The sequence below is a fragment of the Oncorhynchus mykiss genome, chromosome 10, assembly GCF_057628025.1.
Source record: "Oncorhynchus mykiss isolate SJ-2025 chromosome 10, ASM5762802v1, whole genome shotgun sequence".
In the NCBI taxonomy this organism is placed as follows: Eukaryota; Metazoa; Chordata; class Actinopteri; order Salmoniformes; family Salmonidae; genus Oncorhynchus; species Oncorhynchus mykiss.
In genome coordinates, this window is record NC_143031.1 from 66,832,311 (window position 1) to 66,859,721 (window position 27,411).

The 27,411-nt window shown below is 44.8% G+C and overlaps 1 protein-coding gene across 1 annotated transcript in view; it reads left to right on the top strand.

Annotated features, from left to right (window-relative positions):
* Window positions 1–27,411, top strand: part of LOC110533186 (glycine receptor subunit alpha-3) — a 116,676-nt gene that overhangs the window by 25,072 nt on the left and 64,193 nt on the right. The window contains exons 2-3 of the mRNA XM_090187590.1: window positions 20,149–20,279; window positions 22,708–22,775. Of these exons, the coding sequence (XP_090043716.1) occupies window positions 20,149–20,279; window positions 22,708–22,775 (199 nt within the window). The remainder of the gene's footprint in view (window positions 1–20,148; window positions 20,280–22,707; window positions 22,776–27,411) is intronic.

Consider the following 27,411-nt stretch of genomic DNA (forward strand, 5'->3'; position numbering starts at 1 on the left):
TTACCGTCAACAGTGACAGGTGATTGTAATAGGTCTTGAGTTAGCTAGCCTAGCAGGCTATCGCTACATGTATTTTGTGTTTGTGAGCAATTTATTGTCTCCCATTAGCAAGCTGTCAGCTTAGTGAATTCTGCTCCGTTATCTCGGTGAAATGAGATCTGTTACTGAAGAGGTGATGTCAGTGGTCGAAGTCGACGCTGAGGGGAGAACAGAGGGTTGTTGCTGAGGGTTGATGCTTTCCCAGGTCCATATTTCCTAATCCCTCTACCATTGTTTTTTGGTTACACGATGGTTTCACTCATAAGCCTAGCATCCTGTACTTTTCTTGTAGTATGTGTACTTGAGACTGAAGTAATCAACCCCTTTGTTATGGCAAGCATAAAGCATAAATAAGTCCAGGATAAAGAAATGCACATAATAAGTTGCATGGACTCACTCTGTGTGCAATAATAGTGTTTAACATCATTTTTTGATTGACTACCTCATCTCTGTACAAACATACATCTGTGAGATCCCTCAGCTGATCCCTCAGCTGAGTAGAGAATTTCAAACACAGATTCAACCACAAAGACCAGGCCGGTTTTCCAATTCATCTCATAGAAGGGCACATATTGGTAAATGGGTAAAAAAAAAAAAACAGATGGTATGGCAATATGGTGTATCAATATACCCAGTCACTACAAAGATACAGTCCTTCCTAACTCAGTTGCCGGAGAGGAAGGAAACCGCTCAGGAATTTCACCATGAGGCCAGTTGTGACTTACAGAGTTGAATGGTTGTGATAGGAGAAAACTGAAGATGCATCAACAACATTGTATTTACTCCACAGTACTAACCTAATTGACAGAGTGAAAAGATATTCCAAAACATGCATCTTATTTGCAACAAGGCACTAAAGTAATACTGCAAAATATGTGGCAAAGCAATTCACTTCTTGTCCTGACTACACACTGTTATGTTTAGGGCAAATCCAATACAACACATTACTGAGTATCATTCTCCATATTTTCAAGCATAGTGCTGCATCATGTTATGGGTATGCTTGTAAACGTTAAGGACTGGGGAGTTGTTCAGGATAAAAAAAATACATGGAATGGAGCTAAGCACAGGCAAATCCTAGAGGAAAACCTGGTTTGGTCTGCTTTCAACCAGACACTGAGAGATGAATTCACCTTTCAGCAGGACAATAATCTAAACCACAAGGCCAAATCTACACTCAGTTGCTTACCAAGAAGACAGTGAATGTTCCTGAGTGGCCAAGTTACAGTTTTGTCTTAAATCTGCTTGAAATTCTACAGCAAGACCTGAAATGGTTGTCTAGCAATGTTCAACAACCAATTTGAGAGCTTGAAGAATTTTGAAAAGAATAATGGGCAAGTGTTGCACAATCCAGGTGTGAAAATCTCTTAGAGACTTACCCAGAAAGACTCACAGCTGTAATCACTGCCAAAAGTGCTTCTACAAAGTATGTAATCGCTGCTAAAGGTGCTTCTACAAAGTATTGACTCAGGGTTGTGAATACTTACGTAAATAATAGATTTTGTATTTCATTTTCAATAAATTATGAAAAATATCTAAAAACACGTTTTCACTTTGTCATTACAGTGTCACGGGATAGTAGGAGTGGTGGGTTGGAATCAGGCGCAGAGAGCAGGGTTCAGTATATCGTGATTTATTCTCCTCCAAAAACGGTCACGCCAACATACAGGGCGCATCGACCAGCCCAAACACAGGACCAAACAGTCCGGAGAATACACACATGAAAAACACTATCTAACAGAGTAACAAATACAATCCCGCACAAAACAAGGGCGGGTCAAACTACTACATATAGGGAAGCTAATTAAACTAAAATACACACAGGGGAAACTAATAAGACAAAACCAACAGACAAACGAAAAAGGGATCGGTAGCGGCTAGTAGGACGGTGACGACGACCGCCGAGCACCGCCCGAACAGGCAGGGGAGCCAACTTCGGCGGAAGTCGTGACATACAGGGTGTAGATCGGTGAGAGAAAAAAAAAACAATTTGATTCATTTTGAACTCCGGCTGTAGCATAACAAAATGTGGATTAACTCAAGGGGTGTGAATACTCTCTGAAGGCACTGTAAATCTACACCAAGCATCTACATTTGGTGGATTTTTGATTTTGACGCGTTCTCCTGTGACAACCTGACCCGGGACCCCCTGCGTGGTGCTCAAACGGAGAGAGCGATTTGGATTGAGCTTCATTTGACAGGTCACATCAACGACACAGCATGGGCTTCAGAAGTCCTACTTTCAACCAAAACAGAGCTCATCCAATGGGAGGTGATGATTTATTCACTGTTATGTATTATTCCTGTCCGTCCTCTATTGTTTGGCCTTCAAATGTTCCATATAGTGCTGAGCTGTGCTGCTCTGTCCTATTTACTAGTGTCATAGGGAATCATACTGCATACTATATGAGAGAAGAATAGAGAACATTGTGATCAAATCCAAACAAATTGTATTTGTCACATGCGCCGAATAGGTACAACCTTACCGTGAAATGCTTACTTACAAACCCTAACCAATAATGCAGTTTTAAGTTTAAAAAAAAGAGTTCAGAAGAAAATTACTAAATTAAGATAGGTTTAAAAAAGTAACACAATAAAATAACAATAACAAGTTTCTATGTAGTACCTGTCAAATGTTTGGACACACCTACTCATTCAAGGGTTTTTCTTTATTTTTTTAAACTATTTTCTACATTGTAGAATAATAGTGAAGACATCAAAACTATGAAATAGAAAACATTTGGAATCCTGTCGTTACAAAAAAAAGTTATAAACAGATCAAAATATATGTTATATTTTAGAATCTTCAAAGTAGCCACCCTTTGCCTTGATGACAGCTTTGAATGTGGAGATGGGAGAACCTTCCAGAAGGTCAACCATCTCTGCAGCACTCCACCAATCAGGCCTTTATGGTAGAGTGACCAGAAGGAAGCCACTCCTCAGTAAAAGGCACATGACAGCCCGCTTGGAGTTTGCCAAAAGGCAAATATTCTCTGGTCTGAGGAAACCGAGACTGAACTCTTTGGCCTGAATGCCAAGGTTCACGTCTGGAGGAAACCTGGCACCATCCCTACGGTGATGGTGGTGGCAGCATCATGCTGTGGGGATGTTTTTCAGCGGCAGGGACTGGGAGACTCGTCAGGATCGAGGGAAAAATTAACGGAGTAAAGTACAGAGATCCTTGATGAAAACCTGCTCCAGAGTGCTCAGGACCTCAGACTGGGGCGAAGGTTCACCTTCCAACAGGACAACAACCCTAAGTACACAGCCAAGACAACGCAAGAGTGGCTTCGGGACAAGTCTCTGAACGTTCTTGAGTGGCCCAGCCAGAACCCGGACTTGAACCTGATCGAACATCTCTGGAGAGACCTGAAAATAACTGTGCAGCGACGCTCAACATCCAACCTGACAGAGCTTGAGAGGATCTACAGAGAAGAATGGGAGAATCTCCCCAAATACACGTGTGCCAAGCTTGTAGCGTCATACCCAATAAGACTCGAAGGCTGTAACTTCAACAAAGTACTGAGTGAAGGGTCTGAAAACTTATGTAAAGTTCTAAATGATAAAAACCTGTTTATTCTTTGTCATTATGGGGTATTGTGCTTAGATTGATGAGGGGGAAACAACTATTAATTCCATTTAAAAATAAAGCTGTAACGTAACAAAATGTGGAAAAAGTCAAAGGGTCTGAATACTTTCCGAATGCACCGTATACGTGTTTACGTGTGTATGCGTTTTGCCTGATACTACTGGGTGTCCACGGTGCTAGCAAAGAAAACAAATCAAGTTACACGTGTGTGATGCGACGTCTGTTTTTCCCACATCTTCCCTCTTGTATTAAAGGAAATTACGGGCAATAATATGAACTGTAGATCCATGAAAACATAGCAACAAAAGGGAGCTATTGTTCATGTTAATTGCAAAGGAGGCAGGCTGCGCTGTTGGATATTCAGTTGGACTTTTGCATCTGCTCTAATTACTCCAGGGACCCGAGGGCACACACTGTACACACACTGTACACACACTGTACACACACCCATGACTGGATGTCGGATTCCTTGTGTTCCTTGTGTCTCCCAGCTTGGCTCTGTCTTTATTTATCTGTTCACTATACTGTAGCAGAGAATGCTGCTGTGCTGCTGCTGCTCCAGCTCTTTCTTCATTGTGTTGTCAAGACTGCTGTTACTGCTCCAGGTCTATCTGCTTTAGTGGTCAAGACTGTTGCTACTGCTACTGCTCTATCTACATTATGTAGTCAAGACTGCTGCTACTGTTCCAGGTCTATCTGCATTAGTAGTCAAGACTGTTGCTACTGCTCCAGCTCTATCTACATTATGTAGTCAAGACTGCTGCTACTGCTACTGCTCTATCTACATTATGTAGTCAAGACTGCTGCTACTGCTACTGCTGCTCTATCTACATTATGTAGTCAAGACTGCTGCTACTGTTCCAGGTCTATCTGCATTAGTAGTCAAGACTGTTGCTACTGCTCCAGCTCTATCTACATTATGTAGTCAAGACTGCTGCTCTGCTCCATGTCTATCTGCATTAGTAGTCAAGACTGCTGCTACTGCTCCAGGTCTATCTACATTATGTAGTCAAGACTGCTGCTACTGCTCCAGGTCTATCTGCATTATGTAGTCAAGACTGCTGCGACTGCTCCAGGTCTATCTGCATTATGTAGTCAAGACTGCTGCTACTGCTCCAGGTCTATCTGCATTATGTAGTCAAGACTGCTGCTACTGCTCCAGGTCTATCTGCATTATGTAGTCAAGACTGCTGCTACTGCTCCAGGTCTATCTGCATTATGTAGTCAAGACTGCTGCTACTGCTCCAGGTCTATCTGCATTATGTAGTCAAGACTGCTGCTACTGCTCCAGGTCTATCTACATTACTAAGCTTAGCACTCAAGTGTACAGTGTACTACTGTATGAGAATCTGTGTGTAAGATGGAGATGGATGGAGCACATTTCCTCTGGGCATAGTTTCCCCAAACTGTATCTACATTTGAAACTGATGCTTTAACAAACATACATATGAATAAGGTTGTCCATAATGTGAATTTGATGTCATATAAACTGCTCTGGATTTGTTCCCTCAATTCAAAATGGTCGCCGCTGTTACTTCCTGCATTGTCGCATCCTGCACAGAGAAGCTTGGAAAATGATAGCGCTTGTTATTGTTATGTCTTCCACCTACAGTACACTTGCATATGGCACCTGTCTTATCTAACCGACCTGCCTGGTGAACACCTTGCTCCTGATTCAAGGGGATTGTTTTTCTACCCTCCTTATCTCCCTCCCTTCATCCCTCCTTTCTCCCCTATGCATGCCCAGTGACCACTTTTAATGACTTGGCTAATGAGAACTGACTGGACATGTGTTTGACTGCAACCAAGTGACCTGTAACGTAAAGAGAGGGTTCTCTCTCTCTTTCTCTCTCTCTCGCTCTCTCTCTCACTCTCTCTCTCTCTCTCTCTCTCACTCTCTCTCTCTCTCTCTCTCTCTCTCTCTCTCTCTCACTCTCTCTCTCTCTCTCTCTCACTCTCTCTCTCGCTCTCTCTCGCTCTCTCTCGCTCTCTCTCTCTCTCACTCTCTCTCTCGCTCTCTCTCTTGCTCTCTCTCTCTATCTCGCTCTCTCTCTCTCGCTCTCTCTCTCTCTGTGTGTGTGGGAGTGAAGCCAGTGAAATGAATGTGACTGTTTGGTTCTGGGTTCCCAGCCTGGGACACTGACAAAGTGGAGTGCTCCTGGCTTCCCATTATGGGTCACCAGGCGGTTACACAGTTGCATGGTATTTCGGCAGAGAGGTGTCATTAAGGGAAAACGTCCCCGTTGGGACAGAGAGACCCCATCCTGAAGCCTTATTCTTTCAGTTTTCCCCCCCAATTCCTTTCGACCCACTGACATTTTGGTGTTATAGTGCCTTGGTGATGGAATGTCATTTCAGCAGTTCTCTGCAAGGCATTTCTGACATGGATCACATTTACAACTAGAGCCGTGCAGAGAGATGAAACGCTGCGTGTGTGTGCTCGTGCTAGAGCTGGGCGATATGGCCTAAAAATCCTATCTAAATTTGTTCAAACTTGTGGACGATTCACAATATATATCTCAGTTTGTTTACTGTAATTCTCGAAATAAGCTTTGTTGCACAACGAAAGGTCAAATACATTGCATTTCAAACAGTCAGCAAAAAGCTAATGAATTCATGGCTTGTGAAATTATACCTAGGCTAAATATAAGCCTTCTACAACTATAACACCTTGCTAACAAGGCAGAGCAGTTGAATTATTATGAAGACACCCTTCTGTCCGTCTCCAACTGTTTGAACAGCACACTAGCCTGTCCACTTTGTTCAGATGTTCAAATCAAGCGGCCTACCTTACTACTCAGAATGAAAAGGAGTTGCCAATTCCTTATAGAATAGTGTTTTATGCTTGTTGCACATTTATAAAACCCAGACTAGACAGCTAGTATATAGCAGTCTTTGGCTAAAATGCTGTTAGCGGTATGCATGTGACAAACTGAACATTCATTTTCAAGCATCAATGTGAGTAGTTGAGACATAAAAAGGGTATTGTTGGAAAGGTTCACTTCTTCTCTATTACAGTACAATAATGTCTCAGTGTGTTTTGATGTCCATGTGATCAATTCTGTTGGACCAAACCTCAAATGCAAATAATGAGTTGAAACCACTTCTGTCCAAAATAAACCCAATGCGTTTCTATGGGCTTAGTTTGGACCTAAGCTCGTCGCTTGCCTTCTCGCCTTTGGGACAATGACTCCCATTGTTAGGGCAGAGACATGAGCATCTCGTCATTATATACAGATCTCTGGTGTAAATGGGAAGGTGCACACAGCACAGAAGGAGCCAAAGGCATGAGAACAAGCAGACATAAACGCTCATGAAAACAACAAATAAATACATCATATTTTGAATTAATCATATAAATCGCCAAGCCCTAGTGTGCACGTGTGTGTGTGTGCGTGTGTGTGTGTGTGTGTGTGTGTGTGTGTGTGTGTGTGTGTGTGTGTGTGTGTGTGTGTGTGTGTGTGTGTGTGTGTGTGTGTTTTAAACACTGCTTAGGAGTACTGTCACATACAGTGCCTTGCGAAAGTATTCGGCCCCCTTGAACTTTGCGACCTTTTGCCACATTTCAGGCTTCAAACATAAAGACATAAAACTGTATTTTTTGTGAAGAATCAACAACAAGTGGGACACAATCATGAAGTGGAACGACATTTATTGGATATTTCCAACTTTTTTAACAAATCAAAAACTGAAAAATTGGGCGTGCAAAATTATTCAGCCCCTTTACTTTCAGTGCAGCAAACTCTCTCCAGAAGTTCAGTGAGGATCTCTGAATGATCCAATGTTGACCTAAATGACTAATGATGATAAATACAATCCACCTGTGTGTAATCAAGTCTCCGTATAAATGCACCTGCACTGTGATAGTCTCAGAGGTCCGTTAAAAGCGCATAGAGCATCATGAAGAACAAGGAACACACCAGGCAGGTCCGAGATACTGTTGTGAAGAAGTTTAAAGCCGGATTTGGATACAAAAAGATTTCCCAAGCTTTAAACATCCCAAGGAGCACTGTGCAAGCGATAATATTGAAATGGAAGGAGTATCAGACCACTGCAAATCTACCAAGACCTGGCCGTCCCTCTAAACTTTCAACTCATACAAGGAGAAGACTGATCAGAGATGCAGCCAAGAGGCCCATGATCACTCTGGATGAACTGCAGAGATCTACAGCTGAGGTGGGAGACTCTGTCCATAGGACAACAATCAGTCGTATATTGCACAAATCTGGCCTTTATGGAAGAGTGGCAAGAAGAAAGCCATTTCTTAAAGATATCCATAAAAAGTGTTGTTCAAAGTTTGCCACAAGCCACCTGGGAGACACACCAAACATGTGGAAGAAGGTGCTCTGGTCAGATGAAACCAAAATTGAACTTTTTGGCAACAATGCAAGACGTTATGTTTGGCGTAAAAGCAACACAGCTGAACACACCATTCCCACTGTCAAACATGGTGGTGGCAGCATCATGGTTTGGGCCTGCTTTTCTTCAGCAGGGACAGGGAAGATGGTTAAAATTGATGGGAAGATGGATGGAGCCAAATACAGGACCATTCTGGAAGAAAACCTGATGGAGTCTGCAAAAGACCTGAGACTGGGACGGAGATTTGTCTTCCAACAAGACAATGATCCAAAACATAAAGCAAAATCTACAATGGAATGGTTCAAAAATAAACATATCCAGGTGTTAGAATGGCCAAGTCAAAGTCCAGACCTGAATCCAATCGAGAATCTGTGGAAAGAACTGAAAACTGCTGTTCACAAATTCTCTCCATCCAACCTCACTGAGCTCGAGCTGTTTTGCAAGGAGGAATGGGAAAAAATTTCAGTCTCTCGATGTGCAAAACTGATAGAGACATACCCCAAGCGACTTACAGCTGTAATCGCAGCAAAAGATGGCGCTACAAAGTATTAACTTAAGGGGGCTGAATAATTTTGCACGCCCAATATTTCAGTTTTTGATTTGTTAAAAAAGTTGGAAATATCCAATAAATGTCGTTCCACTTCATGATTGTGTCCCACTTGTTGTTGATTCTTCACAAAAAAATACAGTTTTATATCTTTCTGTTTGAAGCCTGAAATGTGGCAAAAGGTCGCAAAGTTCAAGGGGGAAGAAAACTTTCGCAAGGCACTGTAGATGTATAGAGTAATGACCCCGGTGGTGACGAAAACTTTTCAGTCAAGCAGACAATATGACAGTTCCATAAAGTGACTGCAAAACAGATATGGATGGATTGATTATACTGTATAAAGTAGATGGTAAGTATGTGCAGGGTTCCGTGATTGCAGATGCATTTTATGGCACTTTAGACACGCCGTAAAAGAAACACATGGCTTATAGGCCAAGATGTACTTGTGAAATATTCATGTTATTTTTTCCCCAACACATAACCCGTCATCATCATCACCATCTCCGTTATGGGTACAGTATGTATAACGCCACTGACACTGACAGCATGTTTCGGGAATGACATTCTCGCCACGCATATAAAGGGATGGGAATGCCAGTCCAGTTGAGAGCATGGGCATGGAATACAAAGGCAAAGAGAAGAGAAGGTTGCAAATAAATGCTGCGGGGCATTCTGGCTGCATCGTCTCTCTCGTTGGGCTCAGACAAAAAAGAATGAGTCGAAATGAAGAGGGAGGGAGCCAGAGCACGGCTTTGACAAGTCATTTTACCTTTATTTTCAAAAAAATATTTGTTTTCTGCCTCGCTTTCAACAGCTTGGCTTCTCATCTAGCTGTGTCCTTTTCCTTCATGCTCCATGCTTCACGTATTGGATTGGGCGATATACAGTACGTTGTCCTATATGGTAGGTCTTACCCCTTCTTTTCTACAGCAATCCTTTGTTCACATCGTGAATATTTGCAGACTAACATAAGAAACACAGGTGGCTCAGGATCGAAAAACACTTCCTCGTCTCCACTGTCCTCCAGTCGTTTCTCTGCTGTTGTTTAATTGATGACGTATCATGTTTTTGGAGACGATTCATTACAAACATCCCTATCGTTTCATCCAGAAGGCGTGGCGAACATCAGCGGATGGATGGTGGTTACCGTGGTATCCCTCTACAGGTGAAGGGGACAGGGTTTGGTTACTAAGCAACTGTCACTGATTGCAAAGACGCTGCTGGCGTTTGTGAAGCCTCACGAGTCACGACACAGACAGACAGGACGGATATGTATCGGTTTGTGCAGACGACGCGGAGGTGTACAAACAAACTGGTCCGTTGTCTCTCTCTCTCTCTCTCTCTCTCTCTCTCTCGGTCAGAGAGAGCTGTGACTCTGTAACCCCCTCTCACAGGTGGGAAATTATACATCACAGCTGTGCTTAAACGACACACACCCACACTCTCTGTTACCAACCCTGTGCCGGCATTGACACCTTCAAACCCGTTTCCCTCTCACAGAACCCAACGGAACCATAGAGAAACTTTGAAGCCGTAGTTCCATAAATGCCAGTGACATGTTAGGCCTGAAGTCTCTAATGGTAAAGCACAGCCCATATAATTCATTATATGGTTACAGCCTGTTTTCAGCATGTGAGCTATAGCTTGTTCTCATCCCCTTTTAATGGAACAGGACATCAGGTCAGCCTATGGGTGATGTGGATCCAGCTATAGTGCCCCTGTAGTCCCCTGGGGAGGCTGTCCGAGAGGGTGAAAGGAGGCACACACCAGAGTATATATACTATGACAGGCTATACAATATTGCCATCTCGTACTCACACATACAGGTCCCAATGAACAAGACAGAGAATGAAACACGGATGGTCTGCTAGCAATACGCTCCACGGGGGAGACAGAAAGGAGGTTGTACAGAGCGATTGACTGTGGGCGTCGGTGGTCGTAGGCTACTTCCCTTGGCACTGACAACACAATGAGACTAAGGCCTGGAAGGGTTCCCGGCTCTCTAGCCTATTGTCATGCCACTGGGTTATGGGGACATTTCACTGTTACAGAACAGATAGTGCTATAGTGTTCTAGGCTTTTGTTTCGTGGTTTGATGGTTCATTGTTCTCAAGTATGACACTGGCACCTCCTGCTGAGAAGTACTTCTGTTTTCCTAGAATATAGTATTGTCCATAGGGTCACATAAAGTTGAAGCGCTGCTTATTCTCTACAGGCCTCAAATGAATGCAGAACGAGACGCAACACATGAGCCGTGTGTAATCATAAACTGTGAGGATTTTATGCTATGCATTTGCGTTTTGAACGATAGAAACAACAGACAATGGGTGTATTGTCTGGGTAGACAGAACTGAAATGAATACACCGGTTTGTGGTTTTCATGTTTTAGAGGGGATGCTTTGATGTCTCGAACAACAAGAGGCGCTGCCGGTACACACACATACACACACACACACACACACACACACACACACCCGCGTGCACACACACACAAACCACATACAGTACACACACATGAATTGTGTCAAAATGAACAACAACGTTCGTCAGACGTTCCATCACTGTTTACACCCTTCAGAACAACAAGCAATCAATGTCATTTGTTTACCGACGACGTGGCAAAGCTGGAGGGGAGAAGTACGATGAATAATTGAACAGAAATTACACCTCACATGTGGCATTTGTATTTCAAGCTGTAGACATCAGCCATTTTGTAGATTTACAAGGTGTGCAAGATGCTACATTATTCAATATTGTAAGTGCAATTCTGTCTGGCCTATTGGTCACTGTGGGGATGCAGGGTGTATAGCTATCTCTCAGTTAAACCCTCATCCTCCTCCATCTCTTCCCTCTCCCATCCTCTCCCTCTCTCTCTCTCATAGCTGAGCTGCACGCTGTTGCTATCGGTTAATCTCACTTAGCTGTCCGCTCTACCATTCCTCCACGTCCCTCCCCCTCCCTCCCACATCTCCCCACTCCTGAACGCTTCAGCTCGTCTGACTCGCATCCCCATCAGCTAGCCTCTCTGCCACGCCTCCAAGCAGCTGGGGAGGAGAGAGGGATGGAGGGAGGAACTGGAAGGTGGGAGAACAAAGAGATGAAAAGGGAGAGAAAGAGGAGAGGGGGGGAGGAAAGAGGGAGGGGGGCAGGGAAGAAAAGAGGGATGTGGAAGTTGGGATGGAGGGAGAGAGGTAGAGTGAGAGAGAGAAAGAGAGAGAGGGAGGGAGGAAGTAAGTAAAAGAAGGTTGGAAGAGGGGAGGAAAGGCAGGGAAGCACTCTCAATCTCTCATCCTGTGCCTCCTCCATTTCCCTCCCTCTCTCTCTGTCAATGTGACACACTTTTTTATCCCTGTTAGGGAGCCATAGCGTCTGGATGTAACCTTGACGTGGGTGGGGGGGGGGAAAGAGAGAGAGACCCAAATGTGTGTGCATAAGAATATTGGCCTGTGTTGTTTTTTTTGCTTGTTTACTATGCTTCCGCTGATGTATAGTAGACTGCAAGCTTCAGACAAACAAGGACTTTGAACTGAATATTATGTCCAATTATGGAGCGCCTTTGAGCCAGAAGGGTTCATTTAAGTCCATTCTGCTACTGTTCTATATCCAATCTGTGACTGTTCAATAACCAAACTGGGGCTGTTTTATCCATTCTGTGTGACTGTTCTATATTATGAGACATTTTCTCTACCAAACTGAGAAGAATCCCATGAGGATTGCTGTGTTTTAAACAGTTCTCTTACTCGGTCTGTTCAATCGGCTGGTTTGGTTCACAAAAGCATAACCCGACACCGGCGACCTTCCGCTCCGTCGACCACCACGGTTGCAGCTGGACGCTCCAGCGGCCAGGACGGGGTTGCCATGACGACTGTCCCTCCTATCTCTATGGCTCACCTCGTCTGCCTGCTGCTGGAAGTTTTTTTTCTCCCAGAGTGCTCCTTGTTTGTTTGGGAGATGGCGGATGGACTGAAACGTTGGCTCTAGACCACACTGTGGAAGGATGGATGGAAGGATAGAGGGACACTGGCCTGACAACGATCTCCCTGGAGGATTATGAATCACAGCAGAGCTTTTCTTTGGGTGAGACGAGGGCACTATGGGGCCCTGAGGAGAGGCCTGAGCCTGTCATGGTGCCCAGTGAGGGACCCCAGGTCCCTGACACCAGAGCTCCTCAAAAGACCCTGCCTGTCACTGTCATGGAGCTCCACGAGTGAGACCCCAGTCAAGGAGGTTACTTGCTGCCTCAGGAGGCCTTGTCAGTAGTCTCTCTATCGCCATCATCAGGGCGTCAGATGCGTCCAGCCCAAACCCCCATGTCCGACATATCGTAGCTCTCTCAGCATTACTCAGTAAACATTTTCCCTCAGTATCTTCTGCCACAAGGGATAAATATGTAAATGTCGCATATCCTCATAGGTAACACTGGTGCTGAGTAATGTGAAAGTATTTAGGAATTTCTCCTGTATTCAGCGTAAAGAGTCTCCTATCACTAGGTTATTCAGAGAGCAGAGATCTTATCTGTCAAACCAGGAGGAGATTCACCATGTAGTGTTGAAGTGGGTTATTCAGAGAGCAGAGATCTTATCTGTCAAACCAGGAGGAGATTCACCATGTAGTGTTGAAGTGGGTTATTCAGAGAGCAGAGATCTTATCTGTCAAACCAGGAGGAGATTCACCATGTAGTGTTGAAGTGGGTTATTCAGAGAGCAGAGATCTTATCTGTCAATCCAGGAGGAGATTCACCATGTAGTGTTGAAGTGGGTTATTCAGAGAGCAGAGATCTTATCTGTCAAACCAGGAGGAGATTCACCATGTAGTGTTGAAGTGGGTTATTCAGAGAGCAGAGATCTTATCTGTCAAACCAGGAGGAGATTCACCATGTAGTGTTGAAGTGGGTTATTCAGAGAGCAGAGATCTTATCTGTCAAACCAGGAGGAGATTCACCATGTAGTGTTGAAGTGGGTTATTCAGAGAGCAGAGATCTTATCTGTCAAACCAGGAGGAGATTCACCATGTAGTGTTGAAGTGGGTTATTCAGAGAGCAGAGATCTTATCTGTCAATCCAGGAGGAGATTCACCATGTAGTGTTGAAGTGGGTTATTCAGAGAGCAGAGATCTTATCTGTCAAACCAGGAGGAGATTCACCATGTAGTGCTGAAGTGGGGTTGCACAGTAGGCAGTGACCTCAATGTTTATATGTTCAATTTAATTGATGTTAGTTTGTACCCTCCAGGACAATTGTTCATGTGTACTGTTGTTAAGTCTTTCTGTGTATAAGGATAGGTTCTGGCAGATATCATGTCGCTGTCCTCCTTCAAGAGTCTTTCAAAGGCTTTCAGCTTTCAACAAAAATCCAGAAAATCACATTGTATGATTTTTAAGTAATTCATTTGCATTTTATTGCATGACATAAGTATTTGATACATCAGTAAAGCAGAACTTAATATTTGGTACAGAAACCTTTGTTTGCAATTACAGAGATCATACGTTTCCTGTAGTTCTTGACCAGGTTTGCACACACTGCAGCAGGAATTTTGGCCCACTCCTCCATACAGACCTTCTCCAGATCCTTCAGGTTTCGGGACTGTCGCTGGGCAATTCGGACTTTCAGCTCCCTCCAAAGATGTTCTATTGGGTTCAGGTCTGGAGACTGGCTAGGCCAATCCTGGACCTTGGGATGCTTCTTACGGAGCCACTCCTTAGTTGCCCTGGCTGTGTGTTTCGAGTCGTTGTCATGCTGGAAGACCCAGCCAAGACCCATCTTCAATGCTCTTACTGAGGGAAGGAGGTTGTTGGGCAAGATCCCGCAATACATGGCCAAATCCATCCTCCCCTCAATACGGTGCAGTCGTCCTGTCCCCTTTGCAGAAAAGCATCCCCAAAGAATGATGTTTCCACCTCCATGCTTCACGGTTGGGATGGTGTTCTTGGGGTTGTACTCATCCTTCTTCATCCTCCAAACACGGCGAGTGGAGTTTAGACCAAAAAGCTCTATTTTTGTCTCATCAGACCACATGACCGTTTCCCATTCCTCCTCTGGATCATCCAGATGGTCATTGGCAAACTTCAGATGGGCCTGGACATGCGCTGGCCTGAGCAGGGGGACCTTGCGTGCGCTGCAGGATTTTAATCCATGACGTCGTAGTGTGTTACTAATGGTTTTCTTTGAGACTGTGGTCCCAGCTCTCTTCAGGTCATTGACCAGGTCCTGCCGTGTAGTCTGGGCTGATCCCTCACCTTCCTCATGATCATTGATGCCCCACGAGGTGAGATCTTGCATGGAGCCCCAGACCGAGGGTGATTGACCGTCATCTTGAACTTCTTCCATTTTCTAATAATTGCGCCAACAGCTGTTGCCTTCTCACCAAGCTGCTGTGGAGAGGTTGGAGTCTGTTTGATTGAGTGTGTGGACAGGTGTCTTTTATACAGGTAAGGAGTTCGAACAGGTGCAGTTAATGCAGGTAATGAGTGGAGAACAGGAGGGCTTCTTAAAGAAAAACTAACAGGTCTGTGAGAGCCGGAATTCTTACTAGTTGGTAGGTGATCAAATACTTATGTCATGCAATAAAAATGCAAATTAATTACTTAAAAATCATACAATGTGATTTGGAGGAGAGAGTTATGAGGGAGTTGCTGTGTTGGTGCATTAGGCACGGAATTCGCCCGATGGAGCGTGTCTGGGATTTGATGGCACCTGGGTCAGCTCTCCATACTCGCCCTGAGGTGCGTGCTAGTCGGCTGGTGAAAATTGTGCCAGCCTCACGCACCAAGCCTCCTGTGCACCTCCCTAGCCTTGCACATCCTGTGCCAGCTTAGCGCTACAGTGCGCCTACCGTGGCGGGCGTGGTACTGGTCAGGCACCGTGTTATGCGGTGGAACGCACGGTGTCCCCAGTACGCGTGCTTAGCCCGGTACGCTACATCTCAGCTCCTCACATCTGCCGGGCTAGGGTGAAGATCCAGCCAGGGCGGTTGGTGCCAGCCCTGCTCTCAAGATCTCCAGTACGCCTTCACGGTCCGGTCCATCCAGTGCCACCGCCACACACCTGCCCTCCGGTGGCAGCTCCCCGCACCAGGCTTCCTGTGCGTGTCCTCGGCCCAGTACCACCAGTGCCAGCACCACACACCAGGCCTACAGTGCGCTTCGCCTGTCCAGCGCTGCCAGAGCCTTCCTCCTCTCCAGCGCTGCCGGAGTCTCCCGCCTGTTCAGCGCTGCCAGAGACTCCCGCCTGTCCAGAGCTGCCAGTCTGCAAGGAGCAGCCAGAGCTGCCAGTCTGCAAGGAGCAGCCAGATCCGCCAGTCTGCCAGGATCCGCCAGTCTGCCAGGATCCGCCAGAGCTGCCAGTCTGCCAGGATCCGCCAGAGCCGCCAGTCAGCCAGGATCCGACATTCAGCCAGGATCCGCCATTCAGCCAGGATCCGCCATTCAGCCAGGATCCAACATTCAGCCAGGATCCGCCAGTCAGCCAGGATCTGCCAGAGCCGCCAGTCAGCCAGGATCTGCCAGAACCACCAGTCAGCCAGGATCTGCCAGTTCCATTAACCTGCCTGAACTTCCTCTCAGTACTGAGCTTCCTCTCAGTACTGAGCTTCCTCTCAGTACTGAGCTACCCCTCAGTCCCGAGCTACCCCTCAGTCCCGAGCTACCCCTCAGTCCCGAGCTACCCCTCAGTCCCGAGCTACCCCTCAGTCCCGAGCTACCCCTCAGTCCTGAGCTGCCCCTCAGTCCCGAGCTGCCCCTCAGTCCAGTGGGGCCCTTGGTGAGGGTTACTAGGCCATGGTCGGCGGCGAGGGTCGCCAATCTAATGACGCGATGCAGGCGGACTGAGACTTTGTTGGAGTGGGGTCCACGTCCCGCGCCGGAGCCGCACCGTGGACAGACGCCCATCCGGACCCTCCCCTATGGGTTTAGGTGTGCGGCCGGGAGTCCGCACCTTGGGGGGGGGGGGGGGGGGGTTCTGTCACGCCCTGGTCTTAGTATTTTGTGTTTTCTTTATTATTTTGGTCAGGCCAGGGTGTGACATGGGTTAATTATGTGGTGTGTTTTGTCTTGGGGTTTTGTAGGTATTGGGATTGTGGTATAGTGGGGTTGTCTAGAAAAGTCTATGGTTGCCTGAAGTGGTTCTCAATCAGAGGCAGGTGTTTATCGTTGTCTCTGATTGGGAACCATATTTAGGCAGCCATATTCTTTGTGTGTGATTGTTCCTGTCTCTGTGTTTGTTTGCACCAGATAAGCTGTTTAGGTTTTTTCACGTTTATTGTTTTTGTATACTGTTTGTGTTTTCATCTGTATTAAAGATGTATACAAATAACCACGCTGCATTTTGATCCGCCTCTCTTTCACCGGAAGAATACCGTAACAACATAACTATAGGAAAAGGCTCTAGTGGAGCAGGTTGAGAGTTTCAAGTTCCTTGGTGTCCACATCACCAACAAACTATCATGGTCCTAACACACCAAGACAGTCATGAAGAGGGCACGACAACATCTTCTTCCCCTCTGGAGACTAAAAAGATTTGGCATGGGTCCCCAGTGCGTATGGCCCAGGACATCACTGGGTCCAAGCTTCCTGACATTCAGGACCTATATACTAGGCGGTGTCAGAGGAAATCCCCAAAAATTGTCAGACTCCAGTCACCCAAGTCATAGACTGTTTTCTCTGCGACCAAAAGGCTCCTTAACAGCTTCTAAAACCTGCTGAACAATTAACCAAATGGCCACCGGATTATTTACATTGACCCCCCCATTTGTTTTTACACTGCTGCTACTCGCTGTTTATTATCTATGCATAGTCACTTCACCCCTACCTCCATGTACAAATTACCTCGACTAACCTGTACCCTGCACATTGACTGGGTACCGGTACCCCTTATACATAGCTTTGTTATTGTTATTTTATTGTGTTACTTTTTATTATTTTATATTGTAGTTTATTTGGTAAATATTTAATTAACTCTTTCTTGAACTGCACTATTGGTTAAGGGCTTGTAAGTAAGCATTTCACGGTAAGGTCTACACACGTTGTATTCGGCGCAGGTGACAAATAAAGTTTGATTTGATAAACTTTGATTTAAATCATATCAGTATTGGAGTATGTGGAATATGAAAATAATAGCATTTTGGGAATGTTTTATGTGGCTTATTATTAGAGCTGTAAATGTCTATCCCTACTTTATGCCCTAATTTTTCCCTGACCACGTGACCGGACCAGGAAAGAAACTATTTTAAATTTCCTGGCATATAAATGCTCATGTACACTATAACTGGTAACTGAGCACAAATTATATTTCAGAATTGAGGGCTTGTGAAATTGACCAATCACGTTCCTTTGCCGTACTGTTCCGTATGTGTGGTTCTTTTGAGTTCATTAAGGCTGGCAACGTTTTGTTTGTTCCAAATGTTCCAAATGTTTCCCCTTTTCATATTGTATATTCAGCCGGTGGCAAATGTTGTTCTTCTTGACCTAAATCCCCTTTGGTAATTATTGTTTTCATTTTCAACCAGCTTGTTTTTGTTTTGTCCACGGCATGCAGACAGCATGGCATTATGCCTAGTGCTGGATTCTAACACTGTAATGAGTCAATCTAGATGTCTCTGTGAAGTCGGACAGTGTAAGATTTCACCCCACTTACATCCTACTTAGTCGTAAGTAACATAACATAATGTTATGTGGTCATGCAATTTGAAAATGAATGTTTGATATTTTTAAACTATTTTACTGCCACTTTCATTGTCTGTATTTGTATCCGATGAGAAGGTCTGGTTACACAGGCAGCCCAATTCTGATCTTTTTCCGCTAATTGGTCTTTTGCTCAATCACGTCAGATCTTTTTCAGAGCTGATTTAATTGGTCAAAAGACCAATTAGTGGAGAAAAAAAGATCCGAATCTAGTTGCCTGTGTCGACGCAGCCTTAGTGCAAGGCAGGAACATAACCTGTTCACCCTGGGGGTCTCCAATAACCAGGTTTAAAGCACAACTGATTTGTACCACTTTCCAGGAAAAAACTGCTTGCCTTGTCCCAGGTGTAAGGGCTTAAAGAGAGCACCGGTAGCACCGTCTAACATGTAATCCACTGGGGGAGCGAGAGGCAACTTTCATGCTGTGTCTGCTTAAAGCAAAGGGGATGGAGTCACAGCAGCATACATGCACTGGTACCGCTGGTAGCTACCGAACCAACACGTGAAAATAGGGGATGAAATAAGAAACGGAGGCTGTCTGTATTGTGGCTCACATTATTTAATCATGCCTACACGGGCCCAGCTCACTTACGAGAAGACTTTATATTCTTCTACTACCTGTAATTTTCCTAAGAAGAGAGAAAGAGCGAGAAGATCCCAGACTTTGATGTTTTAATTAGTCATTGGGCTATCGGGGCTATACCATAATGACTCGCAGTCTCGCAGTCCCTCCCTCTAGCAGGGTTTTACTTTCCCTGCCAACGTGGGTTGACAGCTGTGAATAAATACTTGATGGAGGATCGTTGTGCTGGCATTGTGATGGGCTAGGGAAGAAGAGAATCTTGGAGTTTAATCACTGTTTATGTTTTGGTCCTCTCGCTGTCAACAGTTTTTTTTTTTTTTTGCAAAGCTATCTTGTCTTTTTTATTTTTATTTTGTAGGTTTTCAAATCCCCATGCCAAAACTCTGTCTAAAAAGACAAGATGAGGGTTGTGTATGCCGTTTGCTCTGGGCTATAGCACAAAGTACTTGAACATATTTGATGAGTTACCCAGGCATTCGCTCAGGGATTGGGGTTTAGCAATACAGGGAACAACATTAGACAACGGGTCCCAATCCAATGCATGGTAAATAAGCGTGTCGTCCCCTGAGCTTCTCTCTGGATAATAAATAAGGACTTTTAGTGGATGGGATGTCTAGGATGCCGTATCAAGTTTATTTTTAACCTTTTCGTTTTGTGCCTTTAGGAAATTCATATCGACAGCTATTTATATTTCAGCCATGTTCAAATATTTAGTGTGGAGGGTTATTGGTGCCACGAAAGACCCCTGTTATATTCAGCTGTTGTATCTAAATGAACAGATTGAGGTTTGCTATAATCATACCGCAACATATAGAGCCTTTTATTGTATTGATACAGGGAAAGTCCTGCGAGAGGAACTATAATTAACACACACATTCATTATTAGATGGTTCCTATATCTGTCTGGTCAGCCACTCTGTTTTTCTCTCTCTCTTTCCATCTGTCCCTCACTATCTCTTTCTCTCTCCATCTCTCTCTCTCTCTCTCTCCCTCTCTCTCTCTCTCCTTCTCTCTCCATCTCTCTCTCTCTCTCTCTCTCCCTCTCTCTCTCTCTCTCTCTCTCTCTCTCTCTCTCTCTCTCTCTCTCTCTCTCCCTCTCTCTCTCTACCCCTCTCCTTCTCTCTCTGGGAATCATCTAAATACATTTCTTCAGCCTCCGCTACTTCGGCCACAAAAGAGAAGTCCTGAATATGCATTATGATGTCAGGGGACATTAGTGTTAGTGTGTACATTAATGGCCTGGGTTACCTCTGCTGCACATTTCACTAAAGTCTGTATTTTCTCTGTGTGCCTCTTTTCTCTCTCTCTCTCTCTCTCTCTCTCTCTCTCTCTCTCTCTCTCTCTCTCTCCTTTTAGTCTGGTGGCGTCTTTAGAGCCAGAGAGTCCTCGGGGGAGAGCAGTGCATCCTCCGTCACCCTCCGACTTCTTGGACAAACTCATGGGGAGAACCTCCGGCTACGATGCCAGAATTAGACCCAACTTTAAAGGTACGGTATGGGCCTACAGTTTGTTTCTGGCCAAAAGTAGATCTGGCAGTTACAAGTTAAATTCAGGCCAAACATTAAATGTAACTTTCCTCTTTACCCAATGAGCAAGTCGGTTCATCCTCTGTTCATCGACTGATGGGACGTATTTTCATGAATATCCACAATAATACTTTCCAGAATAAAGTTCCCATATCACCCCCAAAATCCTTTCATTATGTACTGTCTTAAAAGTAACATCCAACATCACAACGTCAGGTGGCCGTTAGCTGCTGACTGAGGCCGCAGTGAACAGCTCCTAAAATGGAGTCAGAACAGACGGCGTTTACTCTCCCGTTTAGCCAAAAGGTCCCCTCGGTTCTACTGTTTACCATACTGCTGGCCAGGCCCAGGGACCGACTGCCTCCAGCCCTGGCCCTGTCCCTCATGGCAGAGGCCTGGCATTGGAATGGGAGTTAACAGAATGGTCTGTCTGGAAGTAAAAGACACGTTCTGTTTCTGTTTGTCACTTTTTAGCTTGGCAAACACATGGATACGAGTCAGATTGGAGTTGCCGTGACTACCCAAAAAGAAGTAGAAGTAGAAGGCCGTCCACGAAAGCTTGCCATCACACTCTGTTCTGAGCTGTCCTGATTGACATCATGTAGGCCATGTTCAATACAATGAGTAAAGAAAGGGTCCATGAGAGGATGCTTGTGATAAGGCCATGGTCTAGAGAAGTGTTTGTTAGCCAATCAAATTGGGATTCAGCTGAAAAATAGGACCATCCACAGGGTATGTGATCTATCAGTTGTGGTTGCCACATGTGGCCACATCCATCCACACATTTGAGCAGGAAGGGGAAATGGGATGGAGTGGTCAGTGGAGTGTTCAGTTGGACCGGCAGAGAGAAACACACACACACACACACACACACACACACACACACACACACACACACACACACACACACACACACACACACACACAGCAAAGTGAAAAACCCACACTCTCCCTTATCTCTCCTTTTGTCATCATTGTCGATGACAGTGTCATAGAACGCAGAAAGCCACGGGAATACGGATCGCCTGGCTCTGCCTGACAGCTAGACTCCTAGGAAAAAACATACCTGTCATGTATGATTTTACATGCACTAACCACTTACTGACATCACTGTGCATGCTGCTCCAAGTGTAATGCTGTTTCTATTGTAGTGTAGAAAGCATGGTCACAGTTTCTATGCTGGTCACGTACAGTCATGCAACAGTGAAAGGACTTTGTCCTTAAGACATGCCAATCATCTTGAATGGAAAAATGTGCAATTATGAAATGGAAATGACTGCTAATGTCGTAAAAGCACATCATGTTGTCAGATGTCAATGATAACAGATGTAGGATCTTAATTTTAGTCCGGAAATAATCCTGCAGCAACAGGAAATGTGAATTATTATGTGGATTTAAAATTCATGGACATTTTTGCAGGGGTTTAGACATTTTTCTTAAGGGAAAATCAAGTCTGACATTTTGGTAACACTTCACTTGACACCCAGCGTCATAACATGTTGTCACATGGTCATAACCAAATGATAATATGTCATAACAGCTGACATGACTTGTCATAACACTGTCATGACACATACTGTATATTTAGACCTGTTGTGACATGTATTGCATTGTATGTCTGGTTAAGACACCTACACGATGTGTCAAAACCCACAAAACCTACAACACAAGGCAAAAACATTCCATTACACCATAGTTTGTTATATAACATTTTCTGAAATGTAATATTGAATTATCATTGTAATTGCGTACAAATTGATGTCGGACATGCGCCTACCACAATGCTCTGTTGCTGATGAGTGGGATAAATGCAGGAGCAGGACAAGACACCCTCCTTTTGACCGATGACTTTTCGCAGTCCAAGTAAAGTGACACAGGAGAAAGTTATTCAAAATATGATGGGAAAAAAACATGACTGAAAAAAATGAATTACAACAGCAACAAAGGACTTAAGAAACAAACTTTCAAACGAAAGGAAACTTCTTGGCAGAGACAAAACACATTTGAAGAACTACAAGTTTTACATTTCCTGCATTGTGGGAAAGTTTTCCTGCAACAGCTGATCAAATTAAGATCCCACATCTGTAGGCTAGCATGTATTTTGTTTTGAGGGGAAAAACAGATCATTTATCAAGAATGGGAAGTAGATTAAGATATATGAATGCCTCCAGGGCTACAAGGCTGTGCAGGATCTATTCTATTACATCATGTATAAGGCCATCGCCACGATGATGGAACCACAGTTTTAAATATTCATGGAGGTGTTTAAGTGAAGAGCCATGTTTCTCAAAGACATTGAATAATCCCTGTATATGTGTTTCTATGCTTACATGTTTTAAACTACTTTGAAGCTATATCATATTTCCTAATGCTATTTTCCTCTGTCTAGGTCCTCCTGTGAACGTATCATGCAACATATTCATCAACAGCTTTGGCTCCATAGCTGAGACTACAATGGTACGTATATATTCATGCATTCATATAAATACATTTACTGCCTTCATTCCAGTCAATGTCAACACACATATATTTGAAAGCCAATGAATTCCAAAGGGTAGCATTGCCAAACGATGACAAACCACGTGAGTGGGGGTAGTGTGTATGTAACATGGGGTAGTGTGTGTTTCGCGTGCCAGCGGGTTACCAGCTCACTTTGTCTCTCACACACACACACACACACACTGATAATGTGGACGAGGAAACATCATAACGCAGCGTGTTTCCCGGGCCAAGCATCTCTCAGACCTCTTCTCCACTCTCTCCTGGGGAGAATCTCTTACGTAAGAATCCATTTCCCTTCTCTTCCTCTCCCACTGAACGGATGAATTGAACAAGCACCATTAAGCTATTAGTGAGGGTACTTTACTGAAACAATAAACATCCCCCTGAATAAGATATCATTTTATAAGAGGGTATTTGAATGAGATCATGATCGTGCCTGATGGAAAGGTTGTTCCTTAAAGAGGAAGGTGTTATTTTAACATGCGTCTGTGACGTGGATCAGAGGTGAAGTTGATGGGTTTGGATGGGGAATGGAGTTAAAGGACTAGACAACGGATCCCCTGGAGCAAGGCTTTGAATGACTACTGAAAGGCACAGACACAATGGCATAGGCACGCATGCACACACTCTCACACACACACCACACACAGTGGATGTGAAGAGGGGACATCTGCGTCAGTCTGCCAGCGTTAACTTTGCAGTGACGCGTCCACTTGTCACTCTCTCTCTCTCTCTCACTCACTCACTCACTCACTCACTCACTCACTCACTCACTCACTCACACATACACACACACACAAAGCCCTGTCGCCTGCCTCCCCGTCCCGATCTGAATAAGTCATAGCCTCAGGGAGCTGACACACAGGCTTACAAGTCATTACCAGTGATGAGACAAGCAGGACACACACACACCACTGCGAGGCTTCCTGCTTTATAGATACCCAAACAGCAGGCACCTCACAAATCATTCAGCAATTTCAGAACTACCTTAGGAACCACAGACCCAGTGGTGGTTGTAGAAGTAGAGATCTCTCTCTATCTTTCCCTCTAGATTAAATAATCAATACACCCAAATGGAATGTGGTCAGTGAAGCTGGACGTGAAGATGATTTAAAAGACAAATTGGCTTGAAGTGGTTCTTGGGCTCTGGGACGTTTCTTATGGGTCGATGTAGATGGAAATGTTTTTACTACAACCCATGAAGGATTAGAATTGTCTCACTGGCTTTGACTCTGTTTTGCAAGTCTATAATGAGAAGTGACATGCATATGAGTGATTTAGTTTTTATAATGTGGTGTTTGTATGAGTACCCCTTCGTGGGGTGTCCAAAGGTGCCAAATGATGATGAAGTCATCTGAAGCTAGGTGAGAAAACAGAAGTGAACACAAATCCTTCCATTTCTTAGCATTAGGCATCATTTGGGATTAATGGAGTGATGTGATAAGTCTGATGGTGAACGAGGACGATGTGGAGGTCTCCAATATATTTTAAGAGGGATAGCATGGAACTGCAAGATATGGAAAGAGTGAGAAAATGGAGGGACTTCAGAGTCCAGTGTGGCTGTGGGGGAAGAGGGGATATGCAGTGAAGGACAGAGGGGCCATGCTGGAGAGAAAGGAAAACAATTGAGAGAGAAAAAGACAGGAGAGGGGGATCATTCTCCTCCGTATGTCACCGCTGGTTTAGAGAGGCTCAGGGGCAGCAGCAGCCCTACTCCCACCATCACCATCTGTCCTCCTCCACACACAGGGAGATGATGTAACATTGGTCGGAGGAGGGAGGGAGGGAGGGAGGGAGGGGGGGGGGGGAGAGAGAGAGAGAATTTACTGAAGAGCACTAAGGCCTGACCCGCAAGGTGTTGCTCATGGCCCATCACAGGGAAAAGGTTTCATTCAGAGACAGACCGAGAGTGGGTGGGTTAAGTCTGTTTGAGCTACAGGGAGAGAGTGGATTGGAGAATTCTGTTAGAGACTACAAGGGAGACATACAAAGATTTGATGCATTCCTTTCTGGGTCTGATATGATTCGATTTGAAAAGGACTCTGTGTGGCTCTGATTCCTTTCCAGCAAGCAGCAGACCAGACGACAAGCCTTTCTGACTGTGACATAACTTCTGATAGCACAGTGCTGCTTTGACATGGGGATTGAACTGCTGTCAGTGATGGATGGAAACATTGTGTCATAGAGTACAAAGGGGGAGGCTACACACTGCCATGTCTTATTTACTATGGCGTGTGTGTGTGGTGTGTGTCCATCCTCCCCCTCTCATCTCAACCAACGAGGGTTGGTTTGACAGATCAGATCTGAGATTAAAGCTCAGTGGTCAATCCAAGCAATAGTGACCACATTAAAGATGGTGGCTGTGTTCATGTTGGACCACTGCATCATTCTAGGTAACATAATTCAAAAAATACTCATCAAAAGCCATCAGTTCAAGCTAGAGATATCAGTTTCTTTGCATGGGCTGCGTCTCAATCCTCCGCATCCACTTATGTCGGCCTTCCGCATCTGTGTCCATGTGGCACTGGAGGAGACAAGCCCTCTTGCCGCGCCTTTCCTGTTGGGAGGCTAATGGAGCCCAGCTGAGGGTAATGAGTCAATCAAGTGTGTGATTGGCTGGACAATCAGCCCCAACTGTTTATTAGGCTGCTGCTGTTGTGCCCATTTGAGGAGGGGGTGAGGGAGAGGACAGCAGACAGCAGACAGCAGACAGCAGACAGCAGACAGCAGACAGCAGACAGCAGACAGCAGACAGCAGACAGCAGACAGCAGACATGTTGGGGCTGAAAGGCTCAGTTTGAGATCGCCTTTGTTATTTGTAAGCATTGCTGTTGGTCAATTATGGAATAAAACCTAATTTTACTCTGCCTCACTGAGCCTCTACCCAGACTTTGTCACAGTCCAAAAAAAACATCAATGTTTCCTGAGCTGTCTTATCTTCTAGATATACTGTAGGACAGTCACCCCGAAACCTTATTCCTTATGTTTTTTTTACATTTGTTTTGCCATTTCTGAATGTGTTACTCAATGTGTTTCTGTGGGCTATAGTAGTAAAGGAAATAGTAGAACCCCCCCCCCTCCAAAGGCTTAGACTTTTAGAGGTTATTAGGAGCATTTACCATGCAGCAACCACATGGACAAAACACACACTGAGTGTACAAACATTAAGGACACCTACTCTTTCCATCAAGTAGACTGACCAGGTGAATACAGATTAAAGCTATTGATCCCTTATTGATGTCACTTGTTAAATCCACCAATCAGTATAGAGGAAGGGGAGGAGACAGGTTAAAGAAGGATAAAAAAAATAAAAAACTTGAGACATGGATTGTGTATGTGTGCCATTCAGAGGGTGAATGGGCAAGACAAAATATTTAAATGTCTTTGAACAGGGTATGGTAGTAGGTGCCAGACGTAGCGGTTTGAGTGTGTCAGGAATTGCAACGCTGCTGGGTTTTTTCACACTCAACAGTTTCCCGTGTGTATCAAGAATGGTCCACCACCCAAAGGACATCCAGCCAACTTGACACAACTGTGGGAAGCATTGGAGTCAACATGGGCCAGCATCCCTGTGGAACGCTTTTGACACCTTGTAGAGTCAATGCCTCAATGTATTGAGGCTGTTCTGAGGGCAAAACTCAATTATAGGAAGCCATTCCTAATGTTTTGTACACTCAGTGTATATGATGTCATGCTACATAAGTCGAGGCTTGCATCATCAGTTGAGTTCTGGAATCGACCACTTCTAGCAACATGTGCCCTAACTTACAACCATGAAAGTATGGTTGGCTTGTTTGTTATGATAGGGCACACGTTTTCCCTGACTGTGTGGCCTGACCTGGAAAAACTCCTGGCCCTAGTTAGGATTGATTTGCTCTTTGACTTCTTTCCTTAAGTGTTGTTAATTCAGGTCAGCAGTTCAATCTGTGAGTGATGTGCCTTCCAGTCAGTCATCAAAGTCAGTGATGCAGTGACATAGGAGGCATCCCAGGAGAGAGTTCCACTGTGCCTGGTGGTTCCACTGTGTCCGGTGGTTCTTCCTGCTTATACCACAGATTACCCGTGCTCCACTAAACCCGTATGTGCTGCTGTGACCACAGCCATGAGCCGTGGTCCTCACTGGGACACATACATGGGAAGGCGCTCACAACGATAGCAGAGGTATGTAGGGAGTTGTGGTTGAGGGGGTATTGGGTACCATGTTGAGATCTAAGTGTGTGTGTCCTCTGAGATCTGCCTGACCTGTGAGTAACATTTAGGGCTGTGGATTATGTAAGCAACATTCTTGACAGGAGGATGACTAATTATCTAGAGTGGTTAACTGTTTTTTCCTTCTAGTTTTGCCCTTGTTTATTAAAGCGGCGGGAGTGGTATGGTACATGGTCACATGGTAGACTAGAGTGACATGGTCACATGGTAGACTAGTCACGTGGTAGACTAGAGTCACAGAGTCATGTGGTAGACTAGAGTCACGTGGTAGACTAGAGTGACATGGTCACATGGTAGACTAGAGTCACGTGGTAGACTAGAGTCACAGAGTCATGTGGTAGACTAGAGTCAGAGTCATGTGGTAGACTAGAGTCAGAGTCAT